This window comes from Clarias gariepinus, chromosome 5 (assembly GCF_024256425.1).
Source record: "Clarias gariepinus isolate MV-2021 ecotype Netherlands chromosome 5, CGAR_prim_01v2, whole genome shotgun sequence".
NCBI classification, from domain to species: domain Eukaryota; kingdom Metazoa; phylum Chordata; class Actinopteri; order Siluriformes; family Clariidae; genus Clarias; species Clarias gariepinus.
Window position 1 is genome coordinate 19,218,924 of NC_071104.1, and position 21,940 is coordinate 19,240,863.

The window sequence follows — 21,940 nt, forward strand, 5'->3', positions numbered from 1 at the left end:
CGAAGAATATCCTGTATCTCACAGTGTCCCCGTTGAGCTGTGTAAACATGTAGCATTTAGAGTAACTTCACTTACTCATCACATTATTTGTTTATCTAAACATACATAGAAGGTTCTTACGGCAAAGACATAAACTCTACAAAAACTCAAAAACCTTGCACAACAGAGTACTGGTAAATCAGAGATGCAATTCCAGCCACTCAGCGTAATCCCATGCACTCAAATTGAACTGCAGATCATGTACTGTTAAAATGTAAAAGGCTTCTATAAAAGCTTTATAAACCATCCAATAATCACATATATTACTTGGCAACACTGTAAGAGATCATAAAATTATGAAATTGAACAGCCCATTTGGGAAGCTATTTAGAAAAATAAATAGAATAATCCTCTATTTATCCTATTTAGTACATTTCAGCACATTGATGTTTTTTCCTTTACATATCTCAGCTTGTTGGGAAGTTGGGGTCAGGGCAGAGGGTCAGTCATGAGAAGAGAGGGCTATGGGCCTTGCTCCAGGGCCCAACTTTTGCAGTTCGACAGCAGTGGGGCTTGAACTCCACAACTTCTGATCAGTACCCCTGAGCTCTAACCCTCACTGCCAGTGAAAACAACAAAGCCAGTTGTGCAGTTCCATTAAATGTGGAAAGGTTATGTTTCAAATGCCATTTCTTTTAATGTGTAAAGGTTTGAAGGTTTTTACTCAGAGGCTAAAATTGTACATCTTTGGTCTTGATTTGAGATTGAGTCAGTGTTAGAATGAGTAATATGATGTAACTAGTTATGTTCTTTGCTTCAACCTAAAGATAACATAAGTTTTAGCAAAACAGGTCAAGTAATGTGAAAAGAATTTTTGTAGTAAGCTATTTAAGATACTTGCGGACATCAAATAGTATAACATTAACAACCTACATTCCTAGCCCATTATCTGCACATGTCTGAAGCAGAATGTGGTGATTTTAATTAATTAACCGCAGGGCTATTAGCAAAGCATCTTCATCATATAGTCTGACATGGAAAGCAAATATGTTATTTAACAGTCTATTCTAAAAATTTTCATCTTATACTATGTAATAAGTGATCATCTTTAAAGACTGCTGAACTGGCGCAGTGTTAAACAGGCTTACATTCAGTGATGACATTTAGCGTGCTATTAGATACCTATAAAAGGGAATAACCAGTCTTGTTCAAACATCGAGAGAATGATTCACTTTCATAAACAGCATGATTATGCAGTTTCCGCTAGTGCCACCCGAAGCTCTAAGTGTCCCTAGCAAGAGAGAGTTTTAATGAAGAATATTTTAGTGCAGCATTGTTTTGTTTGTGAAAATGAGAATTTAAAGAAACAAATCGAAATAAGTTTTGGAAACTTCAGAAAGTATTATATTTTCTTGAGAAATATGAGACATTTACCGTATTGTCCTTCTCATTAGAAAACACACCAATTTTTTAAATATTTTCTACTCTCAAAATATAGCAGAGGTTAAAAGGTCTATTGTAGCTCACTCACAGATTGGTCACATTCTATAAGCAACCATGTAAGAAGTTCAATTACTGTATTGGTATGATAATAATAACATCTAAAATGTAATCAGTAATAGATTTTGCATGTCTATTATGGTTTATTACAAGCTGTAATGGTTTCAAGGCATTCATGTGTGTGTTATAGTGGAATGAGGCAGGGAATTCCCCAGTCTAGTTCTGGGGGGTCTGAAAATGTTCCAGTGTGAATAAAGACCATTCAATATGGTTTTCAGTTGCATAACAAATGGTCTCTTATGTCTTCAACACATCATTGACTACATTGAGTTACTAGAACATTAAAGTCAGATATACATCTTGTCAGCCTCTTTCATCTACACAGACATAGGAGCAGGAAAATGTGCAACTCCCTTAGTGCAGTTATTCTAAAGTGATAATGGCTGAACCCTCATCCCTCTGAAGCCAACGCCCTAAACGGTAAGATCCTGAAGAGATCTCATCAAGAGGGGTGGAAAGTAACAGTCATTCTCTACATTGTCATTTATTGAGGCTGAAACAAAATAGCAGACTCAACAAGAATGCATTTTGCAGATTAGTAAAAATGGTTAAAATGTCTTCATAGAGCCTCCAGGTGCATTTTGCAGTAAGTGAATTTGATCAGTCTAGCTTTTGAAGAGGAAATTCATTTATAAATAATCAAAATGCTGGTCATCATCATGTGTAATTACATATATTGGAATTAGACAAAAAAAATGTCACTTTGTCCAAAAAGTATGTGTCTTTAAACAACCTTTTAATGTTTGTGCTTTATGCTGTGGCCTACATACAGTATAAGCAGTAAAATATGAGATAAAGCAGTTAAGGTTTTTCTTTTCCTTTGTTTAATTTATGATAGTAAAATATGTTATTTTCATTACTAAAATATAAATTAAAATTTCATTAATAAAATATTTCCTTTTTAAAATGGCCTATATAAACTCTGATTTGCTGGTTGCCACTACATTTATTCGTAACAAATAATTAGCAAATAATTAAAGAGCTAAATATCTGCTGGTTGCCCTCTTTTGTCGTGACCATTTACTTTTTTTAGGCAAATCTTTTGTTTTTCACTGTATACTGTAGGTGTTCACTATTTTGTCTGCATTAAAAACCCTGTGTACTGCGTGCAACTTCTGGTAAACGCTGGTTTCCCGACCAGACAAATATACAGGTTTCACACAGGTACAGATTTTGCTGATTATGATGTGTGTTTTTGAATGTTTTTGGAATGTGCGGTCAAGAGAAATAATTTTAGCCATAATAATGTACTTGTTTTGATTGGTTGTTTTACCACCTCGGAGCTAAGTTTTTTTATTGTACTTTATTTAAGAAGGTAACAATGTATTGTGTTTTATTTTTGCTTCATAACCTGACAGTAGTCAGCACTTTAAGTACAGCTTATTGTATTGTGATTACTTTTTGTCTAAACGGTGGGATTTCTCTAATGAGAAAAATGTTAGGAATTTCCACCTTGTTAGTTAGTTATCTTGTTTATCTGAGGGTAATTTTTCACCCTGTAAGCTTTAGATGCTGCCTACTGCCCCATGGGCCAACTGTTGACCTTCTGTTAATGACTGATCGCATACCTTGCACAGACCTTAACTGTTTGTTTTCTTTCTTTCTTGCCTACACATGATTTTACTCAACATCCAGAGTTACAGTATATTCAACCTGAACAGATGTGAACATTTAAGGTCTTTTAAAAGAGCCACTTAAGTCATCTTAAGTGACTTTAAAAAGTCTGTCCCAAAGTAAAGTAAGGAAGTAGCATGATTATTTATGAAAATTGTTAATAAATGCTTTATGAAAACCCTGTGTACTGCGTGAATTGTGAATGATATTAACAATACTTGATAAATCTTCACTTCTCTGACCATCTGGTCTGTTTTACTGTATTTGTGTGTTTGTAACATCTAACAAATAATCCAACAACCAAATAATCCAACCATATGCATATACTGTAACTGAGAATACTTAGCTTAACACATTCTTACTTAACTGTAAAACTTTTCGTAGGGACGAACTTCCAAATACCCATAGAGACCCATAGGGATGAACTTCTAAAAACTTTCCAAAAATTAACTAATATTAGGTGATCATTGGTTCTATATGGAAAATAGTATTATAGGAATGGAGGAAAAATAGGAATTTAAAGGAAACTTGAAATGTACAGAATAGAGCACACTGTTTTTGTCATCATCCGCAGGAATCAAATATTCAGCAGTAAACTAAAGTTGGTCAGTTTTTTTTATTGTTTGGGTTTACACTTTGTTTAAGGTTTTTCCTGTGGTTTTGTCTTTCATCTTTTTCCATCTGTGCTCTATTCTGTCCGGTTCCAGTCGCCCGGATATCCCACACACATTTTTTTGAGATGACTAGTTCGCAAATGAGGATTCCACAGATTGGTCCTTTTTATCATGTCTATGGGTAGTTGGCATTAGCCCATTAAAAAATCTGTTACAGTTAATTCCACTCAGAAACCTTTATATAGCAACTTAATTCTTGTGCATGTTTGAATATTACATTTTGGGAATAAGATTTAGGGCGTTGCATAACTTAGACACTTAAATATCTGTTTTGTGCTTTAGAGACAGACTGTGTAAAATGGAACTCTTTGTGGTGTGGACCAGATGTCTCAATGTGGCCTTTGTATGTCTTGCATCCAAAAATCTTAAGTCTTCGTAACAAGACAGAATTCCTTCTATTCACATTTCCACATCTTCACACTGTATGAATAAAAGCCACCAGTTTTCTTCTTGTCTCTTATAGAGAAACAGGAGACATACTGTATAGTATGCTACATGTAGCTCACTGGAAAGACAGAGCTAGTACAGAGGGCTGAGGAAGAGTTGGTGTGATGTTTTACTGTGGAACCTGCAATAATGTGAAGCATGGCTTATAGGTCTTTAGCTGTTTGTTTAATAAATGTCAATTACTTTTTACAAATATAGGTATATCTCATACCAATAACCTGTCAAAAAATTTTGACAGACCGCAACTGAGAACTAGATACTTTATCGGCAGTGTATGAAGATACTCAACATGTTTTTAAACAATGACAACAGTCTGTTCTGTAGTGAACCAGTTTATGAGGTAGGTGAGTATGTGCTCATGAAAAACAAACTAAATGAAAGGGATTATCATAAAAAATAAACCTAAAATAAAAGATTTAACAAGGCTTATGTTGTACTACAAAATGGTAAACATTAAATTTTTTGTCTACAATGGCATTTGTAAGCCTCCCATCTTACCGGCATTTTGGGTCGATGATTACTGAATGACAGAAGCTTATGGTTTCCTCCTGGTTTACTGTGTTCCATAATATGGTAATATTTTCTGCAAATTATCAACACATCCAAACCAACCAGCTGTCAGATCTGCTACATTTGTGTACTAGTGACATTGAGGGTCAAATTTACCCTTAACAAACTTGGCCATTAAAATATTTTGAAGGTGCTTAACGGTAGCAACATATAAAATGTCCTCGTCATATTTTGCAAATTGAACATGCCCATAAATAGACTTGGTATGGGAGTCATATCCTTATGATCAGCAGTGCTTGTTGCCTTGAAACTAATAATTGTGTGTTGTCTTTTTTCCAGGGTGGTAAGAAGCACAGTGGGATATGTGGGGGCAGAGACTGCAGTGGTGGTTGTCAGTGCTATCCTGAGAAAGGTGCAAGGGTAAGAGTCTCTCTCTCTCACTCTGTCCATCCACTCACTAATCATAACTTTCATCTCTATAGACATAGCTTTAGCCTAGATCATTCAGAAACATTACGAGAGGATAATGATATTTTTTACAAGACCACAAAAGGCTAAAGCTTGCTTGCTTATTTGACGTGTACTGTTACACATACTGTAATTTAAAGCTAGCCATGAAACCTTTTGAATACCTATCCCTTCACACTTACACACACTCTCATCCTGACCTTAAAAGTCAAATCAGTTACATACAGTTTGTTTGGTTTCATGTCTCTCACACCTGCCTGTGTATGTTTTCATTTTTTCAAATTTCTGGCGCGTCTAAGAACCATGAGGTCACTAAAAAAAGAGGAGTGGAAAGCTTACTATATGTTATGAGAACACGCACATAGGAGTAGAATAAACAATATGCCATTATTGAAATAATGGGAGGGTAAAGGCATAAGGAGGCTGCTATAAAAACCACTGAGAGAGTACATTCTTTCTGCAAAATACATTACGCACTTTCCCATGCAGAAGTCAGCTAGGTAAAGGACATCTGTGTAATGTACATTACATATGTCTTTTACTCCTACAGTCTTGACTTGAAATTTTAAGGTGGACTGGTACAAACATAGGATTGCATATGATGATTTGACTCCTTTCTGCTTTCAATTAAAAGAAACTTCATAATAAAACAGTTAGGTTTACACAGCTTTTCTCAGAAACTGCACTGTTCTGACGCTATGAGTACAAGCTAGGTTGCGTGGAAGTATACTGTTTATACGACATAGGGGTGACCTTATGCTTACTGTGCTGAAAGGAAGTCTTTTAAGGAGGAGTATGGGAGAAAGGAAACATTCCACAGCAAAAATCAGGATGCAAAGGGCCTCATGAGCATGGGTCAAATCGTCAGCGCTATCTTTCTTCCTTGCCCTGTACCGGAAAAGGAAAGAAGGTTTGATTGTTTTTTAGAGTGATGTTTTAAGTGCCAGAGTGCCTTGCTCTAGAGGAGTTTCCCTAAATAACATGTTTAGCTTTTGTTCTGTCTGCCATAAAAAATGCAGTGTAAAATAAAAAAAAAATAAAAAAAGAGAAGACAGACTTTCCCTGGTGTTCTATTAATCAGTTTAGCATCCCAGAATGAAGGAGTCATGTGCTTGTTTATTTCCCTGTCCTTTTTATTGTTTATTTATCCAGTTTCTTGTATAGATTCTAGTTTTGCATAGCATCCATATTCCACCAGCCAAATCCACATCCTGCCATCCGTCTATTCATAAATACTGTCTTTAGGGAAAACTGGAGCCACACAGATGTCTGGGCTCATCTTACACCCCTCTAATGGTTCATGTGATATTTGGCTGTTTAAAACAACACATGCAGTTTTTTGTAGAACATAACAGAGAAAAAAATAAAGTCTATTATAATTTATAATTTATAATTTATACATAATTATATAATTTAAAACTTTTTAAAAGAAAATATAATTTTTCAATTTATTAAAATTTAAGAGGGTGTGAGCTATATTTTTTGCTAATATAATCACATAAGGAGATGTAGAACATATCTTAACATTTTACTACATGAAAAGCATGACAGAAGATGTAAACCTTCGCAGATATGAGCTGTTTACTAATAGTCATTTGTGCAAAATATTTATTTCCCAGTAATCTTAACCTGTTGTATATCCTTCATTATTTACAGCTGTCTGACAAGCCAGATTTACAAGTGCATTTAAATGATCCCTTGAGACGATTTGTTATTCATAAGTTTGACATCTGAATTAAAACGTCTCTGAATTCCATTATCCAATTATAAATGTAGAAGGTTCCCAGAAGACAGACGATCTAAATGTATTGACAGCAGAAATACAACAGTTAGCAACAGTTTACAGAAAACAACACAAGAGGAATTACACATAAGACCGTGTGATTGTTTAAAGGAATTATTCTTTTTATAATTTTATAGTTAATGTTTATACAAGTAGTCGGGCAAATATCTGGTTCTGACTAGTGTTTTCCCATTTTTTTGACCTCTGATTTGTGTTGTGCCATGTCCTGGTCCAGGAACCAGATGCCAAAATGAAGCCTGTTAAACTGAATGTACCAACGTTTTACAAAGTATTTTGCAGACAGAGCTACTTATGACAGGTTTGTAGCTGTGTATAAATTATTCTCATTGAGCTCCAGCTGTGAAGCTGTACCTGTAGAAAATGTTATGCATGTTATCTAAAGTATTCCACAAAAGTTTTAGGCATATGTAAAGATTATGTGTGAAGAAAATATTAATGAAATGAAAATGTATGTGGATCAAATCATTTACTATAAAGAGCAGTAAACATAAGAAAAGGAAAAAGGAAAACCGTAAATGATTAATTACTGTGTCCATTCTCTGCCTTTTAAAACACATCAGTTTTTTTTCTAATGACACTATTGTGTACTTAAGAAAGAATGTAGAAAAGGAACAATACTGTATATGACTGTACTTGAATTGTGGGTTTAGTTTTCTCCCAGATCCTTCTTGTTGTTTCTGAGAAAATACGAGAGACTCTCAGAATTAAACTAAAAACTCTATGCCATGCCAGATTATTAATGAATGATTGTAGAAACAGACAATAGTGAAATAAATATATTCCCACAAAATATATATAAATATAGCTACAAACAAAAAAATCTATACTCAATTTATCCACTGTGGGAAAGTGCATTGCAATATTCCTCCTGGAACAGGAAGTGACACACGGATGTTCAGCACAATGAGCACTATCAGATCTCATTTGCGGAAAATCAAGGCTATTTTCACCACATACCTGAGCAAGGTCACTTACCTTGGGATTGCCATAAATAAATACCTGAAGTGTTAATTTAAACTATATGTAAATGCAGTTACACCTATGACAATTTGCCTAGATTATATCTCTTTAAACAGGGACATACTATAGACCAAAATTTTTCCATCATTGCGAAGTCATTTAGTTACAAACCATACAGTATATTACACCCCCATTCCACTCAGCCGAATTTGCTACCGGATCTACAATGGTGCATATACATTAAAACTTTTGGGGAACTCAGTAGAGGCCAGTAATGCCTCCTTACAGCCTCTTTTAGACTCGCTATTAATCATGTCGTGCTTGTTAGCGTCGTTAGCATGAGGAGGAAACTTGGAACATGCTAGAAAAATGTGTCTGGTGCCTCTCGACTACATTTCTCAAGAATGCCTTGGTAACGCCTTAATATAAATTTTTAAGCGCTGTTATCGAGTCGTTATCAATTCTTAAGCATCGGTACCTGTAACAAAGGAAATCCCCCAATTAATTAAGGAAAGTTATCACTACCCCAAAAAAAACTAAACACCTGACATAGTCTAACAGTAAAATCACCATATGATCTTGTTTATATCTTTCCCATATAACAAGCATTACAAATTCAGTTATTGTCAGCTCTATGCATCCTAATACCCCCATCCCACCCAGCTGAATTTGGTCCCGACCTCTCCTGACATCTCCTATGGCAGCCAAAAATCCTCATATTAAAATTAACTAAGTAATATTTTCCGGAAAATAGTGATGATAAAACAAGATTGAAAGACATTTTCCATGTTAACGTCCAAAGCACAATAGAAATATTTTAATTTCATAAAAAAGTCTGATGACAAATTTAACACATAATTTTTATCCCTTAAATATATATGGTTTGGTCATTTTATTAAAATTTTTTAATCATTGTACAAGTCACATTAAAGTTGTATGTTTATTTTCAATAAGAAACACATTGTTCATCACAAAAACATAGTCACAGGAAAAGATGTCAAAGGCATTTTCCTTGTCTACTGTAGGGCTTCATCAAACAAGGTTCAAAAAAGGGTTCTGGTGAAGGAAAGTTGTTGGTACCGTCCTCAATGCACTCCTTTAGCTCACTGTAATTAAATAGCTCGGCATCTGACATATGTACAGTACCATTCCTCCAATGTCTATAGGTCAGCCTCTGTCCGTCAACGGGACAGTATGAGGTTGTTATCATACTGTAATGCCTCAGTAAATGTTCATAGCCAAGAGCATTATTGTAATTTTGCTTCATGTTGGTAGCGGATGTAAGGTTTCGTTTGCAATTCTTTAGGACTCTGTATAACATTGTTAAAATCCTGAATGGCTCACTATTGAAATATTATCATGCTGCTAATTTAGCAAATGTTAACTAATAACTATAAAAAATTGCTATAGAGTTATTTTTTATGTTCTTACAAATTCATTTAAATTGTTAACGGCTTGTTAGCGCTTGAAAAAATTACCAAATTGGTACCAACCACAAAGACTTCAAAGCTAATTTTAAATTATTGGGTGCATGGTATTAGAGTGCATAGGGCTGCCAATAACTGATTTTGTGGTGCTTGTTAAACGGGAACAATATAAACAAGATTATATGGTCATTTTTCTGTTATACGATGACAGGTGTTTAGTTTTTTTGGGGGGTAGTGGTTACTTTTTCCTTAGTTTTGTAAGTTGTTGTTTACCAGATCTTATCAATTCTTTTTAACATGTTAAAATTTTTAAACCAGTATCTGTATTAGCAGCCAAATGAGTATCTGTATAAGTGGTATTTCAGAAAAGACTCTGGTCCACAAAAAGCACTAGGCTATGAATTATATATTACAGTAGGTCTGAAAAAAAAAAAAAAAAAAAACCAGACATCAAACCACCGTCTAAAAACCCAAGCATTATTCTATTTACTCAAAATGCTAATTTGTAGCCAAACTATGATATCAGGGATAAACAAAATCTTCAATGCAGTCTTTTTTTACATAGCTTACATCTCTACATTTTCCATTTAAGAGGAACTTTTTGAGATATACTCCATCTAACTACCAGTTTAGACAATTATTGCAGTCGTGTTTATTCTTAAAGATCACTAGCTTGTTAAAACTCCTAAAAACACATAAGAAATTCCTCAAGTGGCAAGTATAAAAAGCTCACCAGACGATACCAGCATGTACTCACTAGTGTACACAAGAGGGATATTTTTTTATACAAGCAGTGGAGACTTTCAACATGGTTTAAGCTTATACCATTTAATAAACATTTCATATAAATTTGATGGACTTAGCTTGAATAATTCCTATCAGTCTACATTGTTGGTATTTGGAATTTATAACATTTCTGTCTTCTTTTACCCAAGATACTCAGTTCATATATCATGATCTTTGGTGATGGTTGAAGACATTCTTCTCAATCTGTTTTTGTAACTATGCAGCTACTGCATCCTTTACAGTGCTTATAAGTCTTTTCAGCATTTCATTTTTAGGTTTAAGGGACAAGAGAAGCTTTGTGTGAGAGAACCACAGGACACAAGATGTGATTAGAGATAAATAGAAATAAAATAAGAACATTTCCCCTTGGACATTTATGATGCTATAAACAGCTCTAATTTTGCTTTTGGGTTGAAGACAGATGGTCTCAGAGACATGAGACTTTTATCATGTGCCATAATGTTTGACTGGGGACATGTCATGTTAACAGAACAATTATGTGCTAAATGGCAGTCCATTCAAAAGAATTCCACTGGCATAAATAAACCCCATAAAATCAACAAATTGATTCTCATCAATAAAACTATGTTAGAAAGGAATAATTCAGTCATTCTGTTGGATATAGAATGTTGACTTTTTTTTTTTACATTTAATGCATTTGAAGCATTATGCCTTTAATTTACTAAGATCCATCATAACTATTGACAATTTGTGATTGTTGAATGTGTTGAACATGTTATTTGTAATGTAATGTTTATGAGCCAAAATAGGGCTTTATAAATCTCTAATGCTTTAATTTCATTTTTTACAAATGTCTTTGTCAGTGGTTGTTCGTGGACTTTTGCCAAAATATTTAGCAATATTGTCATGTACAGTTCATCGCCATGTTTTCTGTAAAAGTCTGTGAAACCTTGTAAAAGTTTCCCAAACCAGCAACAGGAATGATTCTAATGTGTTCTTGTTTTGTCAAATGCATTCTTAAAGGCTATCTGAAAAATAAATATATGATACCAACTAAGTATTAAAAATTCTCCCCATGTATGGAGCCTTTTGGGACACTCTGACAGATTATGTGCTCAGAAAGAGGGTGCTTGCCCAGTGAGTAATAAACTGCATAAATTATGCTAAAGTAACTGCATTGGCTACATTTTCTTGGTAGCCACATGACATCTGGCTATCAAAGAGACTTTCAGAAAAGTGAACTGAAAATCCAAAGACATCACAGGCTGTAATGCCAAAAAACTGTACAAAATGCAATATGAATAAAAGGACATGGCAGCAAATGTTATATATGAAGTTAATAAAGTGAATGTAAAGGCATATATTTAAATGCTGTTGCACAAATAGGAACACTAACTTTACCAATATTTTTTTTTATAGATATCTATATATTTTTTATTATTTTACTAAGGTATACAGTATACAGATAAATATTCATATTATTCAGACTTGGCATAATTGGGAACAACTAGCAGGCAGGGAAATGCAATAAATAGACTCCACTCCAATTGAACAGTGCACTCAATACCAGTTCCCAAAGTGACGTTCTGTTTTTTAAATCATGTTGTGGGGCAATGTTTATCATCATGAATTGTTTCTGTCATGTATTCTACACTATTAAGTAGATTTAGCAAATGTTTTATGCCAAACACAAAATTGTGACTTTAGGAGAACAGTTTAAACAGATTAAATTTTTTATGTCCTTTTAGTATTTTTATGTAATTTTCATCATACAGAATCTGTTCAAATAAAAGTGTTACACCTGACTAAGAGTTACTTTAAATCCTTTAAATAAATTACTATCAGGCAATGTAGTCATTTTTATTGGTCACTGGTTTCCAGTGCAGTGTGAGCAAGTAAGAATGACTTCAGTAAATAAACGTCAGAGCATGAGTAATACTGACTTCAGTGATGAAGAGGAAAATGTGAGTCACTGTTCTCTGTACAGTTTAGTGTAATCATCCAGAAGCATAAAAGTCAGAAACATTTGGCGTTCTACTTGATTAATGCCATTTATTTGGTGCAGATGAGGTTTTTAAACATGTGTTAGCCTAATAGCTAACACATTTATGGCACCACTGTGATCTATTTGTTCTGTCTTTAAACGTTCATGCATTGTTATCTTGCATGGTCTTGTTTCACACAGTTTGAGCCTGGAATTACAGTCTTTTGTATTTTATTAAGTGACCTATAATGAGTCAAATAGATATTTTTAGTTTCTTTGTTTTGCAATAAAGGAAACATTTTTATGGCCTTGAAATTAGCTGCACTCCCAGCCAAACCTGAGCTGCTTTATTCTACCCCTTTTGCATAAAAGGTAACATGTAAGGTGGGATTGGTTGGAGAACACATGAAGGAAAATGCTGTCAGTGAATTAATAGTACTCTATGGATTGCTTCTTTAAAACAGAGGTCAGAGATGAAGAAATTAATTTGTTATATATTTTAAAGAGAGTCAAGAACTGTGAAATGTAATCAAAGGAGAATTTCTACACATCATTTCTTGCACATCCACATCCTATTTATTTCATTTTCTCTCTTGCTTTAGTGGTCATATCTGGACAGAAAATGTGGATACGTGTATTTTTGTCACACCATAGTGACAACACACATTTTTCTGTGCTTCCCGACAGCTCTAATAAGTTTCATAATACATCCAGGGCACCCATATGACTTCAGTACAATATAATACAATATTAACCTTATTCGCTCCTGATTTTATTTTATATTATGCGCACCCTTCTCATGTGTTAACTTTTTTTTGCCCAGTTAAATAGTTTAAATGCACTCCTAAAAACTATACATGCAAAACTTAAACACAACATCGGTTCACCATCATTAAACCATATGCTTCTCATTACATCCTTTCTGTGCTCCCTGGGGCTAGCCCTGAGCTAGTTTCATGCAATACACATTCATGCTGGCTCCTTGGTGGAGCATCCCTTTTCTGATAAACGCAAATCTTCTGGAGGAACAATCAAAGCAACAAGGTAATTGGTGTGCTGCTGTTCCTGATTTGAAATAGTGAGTTTGACCAGATTGGTGATAGACAGGAGAACATTTGATCTCAGTCCAAGTGTGCAAGCCTGAGTGATTTAAAACAGAAAACACATCCTGGCAGGCATTAGCTTGCCCACATTTGGATCTAAGCCCAGATTGCTGATTTATTCTGCTAATGCATAGTGACTTTAGAACAGCTGGACTGAGAGAAGTCATGTTTGTCCATGAGAAAGTAAGAGTTTCTGCACACAGTTGCTCACTGCATTGGTTACAGACCATGAATTTTCGGTGTTTTAAATTGCAATGATCTTGTTTTCAAGTTTTCTTTTAGGCTAGCTAACTATTCCTAGGATCTATGATCTTTAATATACTGTGACCTAGATTTAACAGTCAACTAGGTTTTAGTATTGATTTTAAAATAATATTTAATATTTATTAAAACCTATTCTTAATGTAGTTAACTGGTATTCTATAAAATTACCGCTCACCATATTAAACTCCAATTCCCAGAATGCAATCTTGTCACTGACATTAGAGTCCATGAACTCTATTTTCCAGAACTGGTATCCAGGTAATGAACAACAGACATTTCCATGATTGATATAACATGGAACATAGACTGTTACAGTAATTCACTATTAGTAATGCTCAATTGAGATTTCTAGCCTGCTGTTTATTGGATAGCTTTTAAAGTTTGATGTCTGTTAGTTTGATTACTTTAAATAGCGCTTTGCTTGGCTCAGTTTGTTGCCTTTTGCTTTCATAGGATCACATGCATTTCCGTTTTTTTCATGTATCTGCTTAATGTTTCCAATAAATTCCTGCATATCGTTCCAAAACTTGTGCAAGTTTTATTAAAAAAAAATCAAAGTTTATGTGTTTGATGATGTAGATTTCTTATGCAATAGTAATAACAATAATAGGCAGTTCTGTCAATTTTCATTACGACATGAGATAATGCCAAAACCACTTAGTGACTGGTTAGTTTGTGTAGTTTTTTATCCTCATATTGTAGTGTAAAGTTCATTTACACTGCAGCTGGGCCCTGTCCACTCTGTGCAGGACCACAAACAGTCCATTCCTGAATTCTGAGGCAACTACACAGGTGGCTGGCCTCAAAGACCTCTGGGATACAAGAGGCCCTAGCCAGTACGCATGCATTCAGATTCACACGTACAGTATGTACGTGTACACATAACATCCAGAGATGTTACAAAAATTATACACACCCTTTTATGAAGTATTCCTTTATTAATAGTTTTTGCATAGATCCATAGAGGTTTAGTCAGATCACAATGATGATTGTTGATCTTGCAAAGATTTTAAAGACTTCAACACTTCAAGACAAAAGATCAACTCTACCTTATTTCTTATTCTTTTACGGGACATTTAGATAATAATATTTAATTTAATAACACAAATGGTTGTTTTATTGCTTGTGTATAGAAACAGCTTCAGTCGGTTTGGGTTGTAGCTCCTATTCTGTTGGTCTGAGCATGCTCATCCTTGTCAGCAGACTGAGGCACATGGTTTTGCACGTGTGGTGGACTAATTATGGTGAAGTCTAAACATAATGAGAGGAGCATAAACACTAGTTCACAGTGTAGAGAATACATGCCCTGGAGAGAAAAGAATGCAGCCTCAAAGCAAAAAGCCGGTGCAGGACTGAAAAAAAAATCTCTGCGCAACCGTTTATTTCAAAACCTCTTCACTACCATAACTATATTCAGTTACAAGATTTTAACTGCCATATTTTAAAACCAAATCATTTAATGCATTTAAAATTATGCCACATTCTCTGTGGAGTGGCTCCATATCCACCACAGCTATGGCTAGCTACTACTGAAGATGAATGGATTGATGAATGAACACATAATGATTTGCAGAGGACTGTATTAGAAATCCTTAGTTTCATTTATATTGTTTTAATATGATGATTAAAAGCTATGTTTTAGTAAGAAAATATTTGTTTGGGTTGCTGGTTTTAACTCCACAAAATCACTACAGAAAGTACATGTACCCATGTCTCATCCAACTTTTAGCTCATAGGCTTGTTAGTACTTTTAGGTATTGTACAAAAATCAAACACAGCCTTTTATAAAGGCCTCCTGTAAATAGTTTTTGAGTAGATCCATGGAGGTTCAGTCACATCACATTTTATGAATGATGAATGTTGACCTTGCCAAGATTTTGGAGCGCTCTGAAACAACTGCACATTTGCCATCCTCAGTGGAATTACCCATGGCATTCTCCCATGACGATTTTGATTTAAAAGTATCAGGTTCCAGAATTATAGTGCCCGTGCTACAAACGAAGTTTCATTTCACCAGTTTTCATGGGCTAATTTGTATTTTAAAAAGGTCCAGTGACCTTAGCGTTACACAATTCTAAGAAGGAAGACATTAACCTTTTGGGACATTAACCTTTTTATTTTCTCAAATAAATTGTCTATGTATTCAAGTACAGTCCTTGTATAAAGACCATATTATTTTGAGACTGAATTATTATTATAAATACAGAACTATTTTGCCAAACTTCCTTCATCACTTTCTAACCGATTAAGTTCATATTTATCATGTAATCGAGAGAAGTAAGAGATTTATAGTTATCGTATAATCAAGAGAAACAGAGAGGAGAAATTGGATTGAACACAACAGAAGAGTCTCTGACTCAGAAGGTCAAAAGACACCCACATGTTGCCTGTCATTCTCTCCTCTCTCCTCATTTTTCCTGTTTAGACTCAGGACTTCCCAAATGAGAGATATCCGTTACTGAATTAGCAAACCAAACCATGGCTGATACTCTTCTCCCAGGGAGGCCTATCCTGTACCCTGTAAACAGGTCATTGGGAATAAACAGCATGTATGCGAGAAAATCATGGGGATATTCGGTGCAACTGTGTGAGAGAAACTCCCACCACCACCACAAATTTATATGAATTGTCACATTTCTCAAAGAGCAGATATGTTATGGTCAAAGAAAGTCATAGGCTAAATAAAGAGCGCCTGTGAAAGGATGGTAAAACCAACTTCAGTTCCCCAACTGGGTTTTCCTTTAAAAATACCACATGCAGATGTGAAAGGTTTTTTTGCTCCATTTGATCCCATGGTGTTGTGCTTATGAAATAGTCATCTTTAGGATCAATGTAAATATGACCATACTTCAAAGGCTTTGCACACAGGTACAAAATTTCCAGATATTTATTAAATAAACAAAGTAGTGGAAACCTTAGACAGACATTTCTTCTTTTTTATAATATACTGTATTTCTGTGTGGCAGAAACTGTTAGTTAGTTAGTTAGATAGATAGATAGATAGATAGATAGATAGATAGATAGATAGACAGACAGACAGACAGACAGACTGACAGACTGAATTAGAAGCAAGATCAGGATGAGTCACGTTTCTCACATACTCCAGACATATTTTGCACAATATCCCTGTTGAGATATGGGAACCAGCTGTCTGTTGAGACTCATATTGAATCTGAACCAAGAAGACTTTTTAAACATATACTCTGACATTCTGACCCCTGGGCCCAAAAAGTTTTTGTACACAGTATGTTTGATTTTAGATGATAAGGTCATGGAGTTTCCCATAATTTTGTGTTCTGCAGTCTTTCCTTATGTTACCCATGAGAGGTCACATACTCAAACTAGATTTAGATTCATACTGTATGTTGTATACCTAACATTGTCTATTTAAAGATTTCTGTCTAAAAGCAATTTACTGTAGTTCATACGGTCTGTTAGAAAAAAAACAAAAATGAAGTAGCTGTAGTTTTAGCAGTAGATGTCTTTTTTTTTAAACATGTCCTTACAAAATGTATAGCATTAGTCAACTCCTGATATGGATATCCTGCTTGTTTTAAACTGCTGTGGAAACTGTGATGACCTGAACAGGGTTGAATGTGACTGTATATGGGTTTTTGTGTGCGTCTGAGTCTCTACTTGTCTGTTAGCATGGGCACTAACATTCTCTTCACACATGCATGTGGCTCTGGACTTCCTCACACACCATTTCTCCTTCTTCTAATGCTGTCTTGCTTTTTGTCTCTGCGGCTCTGTGTTTATTGGCACCCAGTGGGGCTCTGAACAAACCGAAGCTGCAGTTTACCATTTAAAGACAAAGACGAGGAGCTGGACAGTTCTCAGGGCGTTCTCAGTGCCAAAACTCATTATAGGCAAATGAGCACAGGATGTCTACTGGTTCAGCTATTTGTGGTACCTTCTATATGTGTGTGCCACACTTCAAATACAGTTGAAATAAAAAATTTAATTTATAACTACTTTATTGTAGAAAGGAAAAAATTGGAGTACTTAAATTATAGTACCTTAAAGTTGGTATATATAGTATAAATATAGTACCTTTTATTGGTATCTACTGTCTAAGTCATGACAGTACACATTTTTTACATTGAACAACATTGTTGCTTGTTGTTTACTTCACATGGCTCTTGACCTCCTGTGATCCTAAAGCAGAGGAAAGTTTATCTGAAGAATGTAAAGGCCACCTTAGGGTCAACCAAATGTCAGCCTATTTGATACCTTTAGATAGAAATGGCAAATATTTCTTTTGTTTATTGCAAAGTTTTGTAATAATCTAAATACCATAATTAGTGAAATGGCTAATTACTTAATTATCATGTAATGATAATCTAATAGTTCCTTTATGTGTATTGCCCTTTACTGCCTCTTCAAGAAATCAACTCCCTGTATCCATAGTCTGTTTTTCAGTTCTTTAAAGGACGCGTTCCCAACCCTGGTCCTGGAGTACTGTTTCCTAGCTCTCAATACTTTAATCCCAGTTATTTGGCTGGTTAATTGAATCAAGTATGTTGGAAGCAGGGAGCAAAAAGTAAGTAATCTAGGACCAGAGTTGTAAACCTGTAGTTTATACAGTTCTTGTATATCTGTATTCAGTTCACACCTGTAGGTACATTTCAAACAAAATAGATAGACAACTTAAGAATTGCTTAGACATTATTTGACAAAAATCACTTATAAACCAGATTCCAAAAAAGTTGGGACACTATACAAATTATAAATAAAAACTGAATGCAATGATGTGGAGGTGCCAACTTCTAATATTTTATTCAGAATAGAACATAAATCACGGAACAAAAGTTTAAACTGAGAAAATGCATCATTTTAAGGGAAAAATATGTTGATTCAAAATTTCATGGTGTCAACAAATCCCAAAAAAGTTTGGCCAAGTAGCAATAAGAGGCTGGAAAAAGTAAATTTGAGCATAACGAGAAGCTGGAAGACCAATTAACACTAATTAGGTCAATTGGAAACATGATTGGATATAAAAAGAGCTTCTCAGAGTGGCAGTGTCTCTCAGAAGCCAAGATGGGTAGAGGATCACCAATTCCCACAATGTTGCGCAAAAAAGATAGTGGAGCAATATCAGAAAGGTGTTACCCAGCGAAAAATTGCAAAGACTTTGCAGTTATCATCATCAACTGTGCATAACATCATCCGAAGATTTAGAGAATCTGGAACAATCTCTGTGCGTAAGGGTCAAGGGCGTAAAACCATACTGGATGCCCGTGATCTACGGGCCCTTAAATGACACTGCACCATAAACAGGAATGCTACTGTAAGGGAAATCACAGAATGGGCTCAGGAATACTTCCAGAAACCATTGTCAGTGAACACAATCCACCGTGCCATCCGCCGTTGCCAGCTGAAACTCTACAGTGCAAAGAAGAAGCCATTTCTAAGCAAGATCCACAAGCTCAGGCATTTTCACTGGGCCAGGGATCATTTAAAATGGAGAGTGGCAAAATGGAAGACTGTTCTGTGGTCAGAGGAGTCACGATTCGAAGTTCTTTTTGGAAATCTGGGACGCCTGTCATCCGGACCAAAGAGGACAAGGACAACCCAAGTTGTTATCAACGCTCAGTTCAGAAGCCTGCATCTCTGATGGTATGGGGTTGCATGAGTGCGTGTGGCATAGGCAGTTTGCATGTCTGGAAAAGCACCATCAATGCTAAAAGGTTTATCCAAGTTCTAGAACAATGTATGCTCCCATCCAGACGTCATCTCTGTCAGGGAAGACCCTGCATTTTTCAACAAGATAATGCCAGACCAAATTCTGCATCAATCACAACATCATGGCTGCGTAGGAGAAGGATCCGGGTACTGAAATGGCCAGTCTGTAGTCCAGATCTTTCACCTATAGAGAACATTTGGCGCATCATAAAGAGGAAGATGCGACAAAGAAGGCCCAAGACGATTGAACAGTTAGAGGCCCGTATTAGACAAGAATGGAAGAGAATTCCTATTTCTAAACTTGAGAAACTGGTCTCCTCGGTCCCCAGACGTCTGTTGAGTGTTGTAAGTGAAAATGGCCTTGTCCCAACTTTTTTGGGATTTGTTGACACCATGAAATTTTGAATCAACATATTTTCCCCTAAAATGATACATTTTCTCAGTTTAAACTTTTGTTCCGTGATTTATGTTCTATTCTGAATAAAATTTTTGAAGTTGGCACCTCCACATCATTGCATTCAGTTTTTATTCACGATTTGTATAGTGTCACAACTTTTTTGGAATCCGGTTTGTATTAACCATCTAAACATAAGTTGTTTTTTTTTTTTCCTTTTTTTTTTTTTTTAAAAGCAACTTGAGTTGGGCCAGTGCTACCGCATGACTGTTGTTATAACCACTATACTGTAACATTCAAGTAGCAGACAGTGTAAATGCAATGGGGTCACAAAGTCTGTGACCACTTGTGAAAATGTTTTTATTTTGTATTCTTTGCTAATTTTGTACATCTTTCATTACACATGACATTACTGACAACAAATAGAGAAAAAAGGATTGTGTTTAAAATTTTTAATTCATCTGAACACATGCTTTAATTGATGGGATTGCACATGGGGAAAAATCTGTACGTTGTATTGTTTGTACAAAGCAGTTAGCATGGTCAATATCACAAATTTGCTTACATTTTAAATCTATTTATTTTTTGTCACATACACAGTCACACACAGTACGATATGCAGTGAAATGCTTATACGGCTTATACGACCGCTTATACGACCACATTAATATATGGACCAAGGAATAATGCATGATATTAAGTATGGATGTTTAAAATTAATTAAATATTAAATTAAAGTTATTGAACATTTATATAAAGATGCTTTGCCCCAGTCATCTAATCAGCCATCACAATTTAGCTCTTGTCGATCAGATTCTTTTGCTGGCTCATTCTTTTGCTGGCTCACTTTTCCTGGTTCCAACCCATCAACTTTGAGAACTCATTTGAATGTTTTGTTTATAGTTATTATTCATTATTTGTCATCCACAAGAGAAGTTGGAAGCCATCATTCGCTATAAATCTAGACTTTTTAGGCCACCATGTATCTACATAAATATATGTATTTTATTAAAGGGCATCAAATTTAAACCCTAAATAAGAAAAACTTTTACTGCATTAAAAATATATGTAACAATTGGACTTAAGTCTGTATACATAGCCGAATGATATTTATGTATTTATGAATACAAGTACATGATTACATAATATTACATATGACATTTCATCCTCATTCACAGACTTTATACACTCCCATATTTTTGTAGCTCATTGCCTTTCTAATGATAGCATTTCTGAACCTTTTTATATTTTATGTATGAAATCTTGGAATTTACTTAATTTTTTATATATAAACTACATAAAATCTTAAATCCAGAAAGCTTTCTGAAATTACTACACCTCATAGTAGCTTCAGAAAGATTCTAGTTTTTCATTATTAAAATCAGCTTGAAAATCTGAATTTATTAGAGTAATAAATTAGTCACATTTCTATTTGACATTACATTTTTATATTTAAAAATTACATTAAATGTTATATTTAGTTTATAAATGTACTGCCTTAATATGCACTTAAATGCACTATCCTTTACTATAGTAGCTTAAAAAGTTTGGAAAGCTAGAAATGTTACCTATCTAAATCTACTGTACAGTATCTCCTAAAAAAGCATTTGGACATTTTGGACCACATATCTGTGGTTTAGTGGATGTTAAAATCTTAGAATGCTCTAGATTGTTATGTTTGATGCTTTACTTGGATAGAAGCTGAAAGATGCCAGCATGTCCGTCATCATTTCATCATTTTAACGCATACTACCTGCACTACATTCATAGTCCATTTACAATCCAGATGCTAAAGAAAAAAGTAGGCCCATTTCTGTTTTTCCTGTTGTCTTATTCTCGCTCTCTTTCCTTCCTTCTCTGTTTTTTCCCTTCAGTTTCCCACGCCAGTGCTGTGGTGCTCTGGGACAGCATGTGTATGTGGGTGGGGGCGTAAGGAACATACAGACTAGCTTTGGGGTTTTAAAGCAGCTCCTATGACTAATAAGATCCGGGACTAAGGCATACAACACTACCGCTTGGATCTCCGCCCTGGAACAGACTACTGCTCTCACACATGTGTGACAGGGAAACCTGGAATTTGCCTGAATTCCGAGTAGAATAGCCTGTTCTTCACGTTTCTGGAATGCACATTGACATGTTACATCTGTTGCACTGGAATAAATTGTACATAGAAAAACTGAATAGAGATTGATTAATTCTAATTTAATTAGACCAAATCAAATGTAATTAAAGAGCAGAATAAATGAAAAACTTTCACAACGGTTTAACACAGGTCAGTGACATGCTGCTGTGCATTTACGGAACTACAAAAAAAAAATAA

General features: G+C 35.0%; 1 protein-coding gene across 2 annotated transcripts in view; it reads left to right on the forward strand.

Annotated features, from left to right (window-relative positions):
• The window catches only part of col4a2 (collagen, type IV, alpha 2), a 71,698-nt gene that overhangs the window by 18,061 nt on the left and 31,697 nt on the right, over positions 1–21,940 (forward strand). For both annotated transcript variants that reach the window (XM_053496132.1, XM_053496133.1), the window contains exon 4: positions 5,124–5,204. In XM_053496132.1, the coding sequence (XP_053352107.1) occupies positions 5,124–5,204 (81 nt within the window). The remainder of the gene's footprint in view (positions 1–5,123; positions 5,205–21,940) is intronic.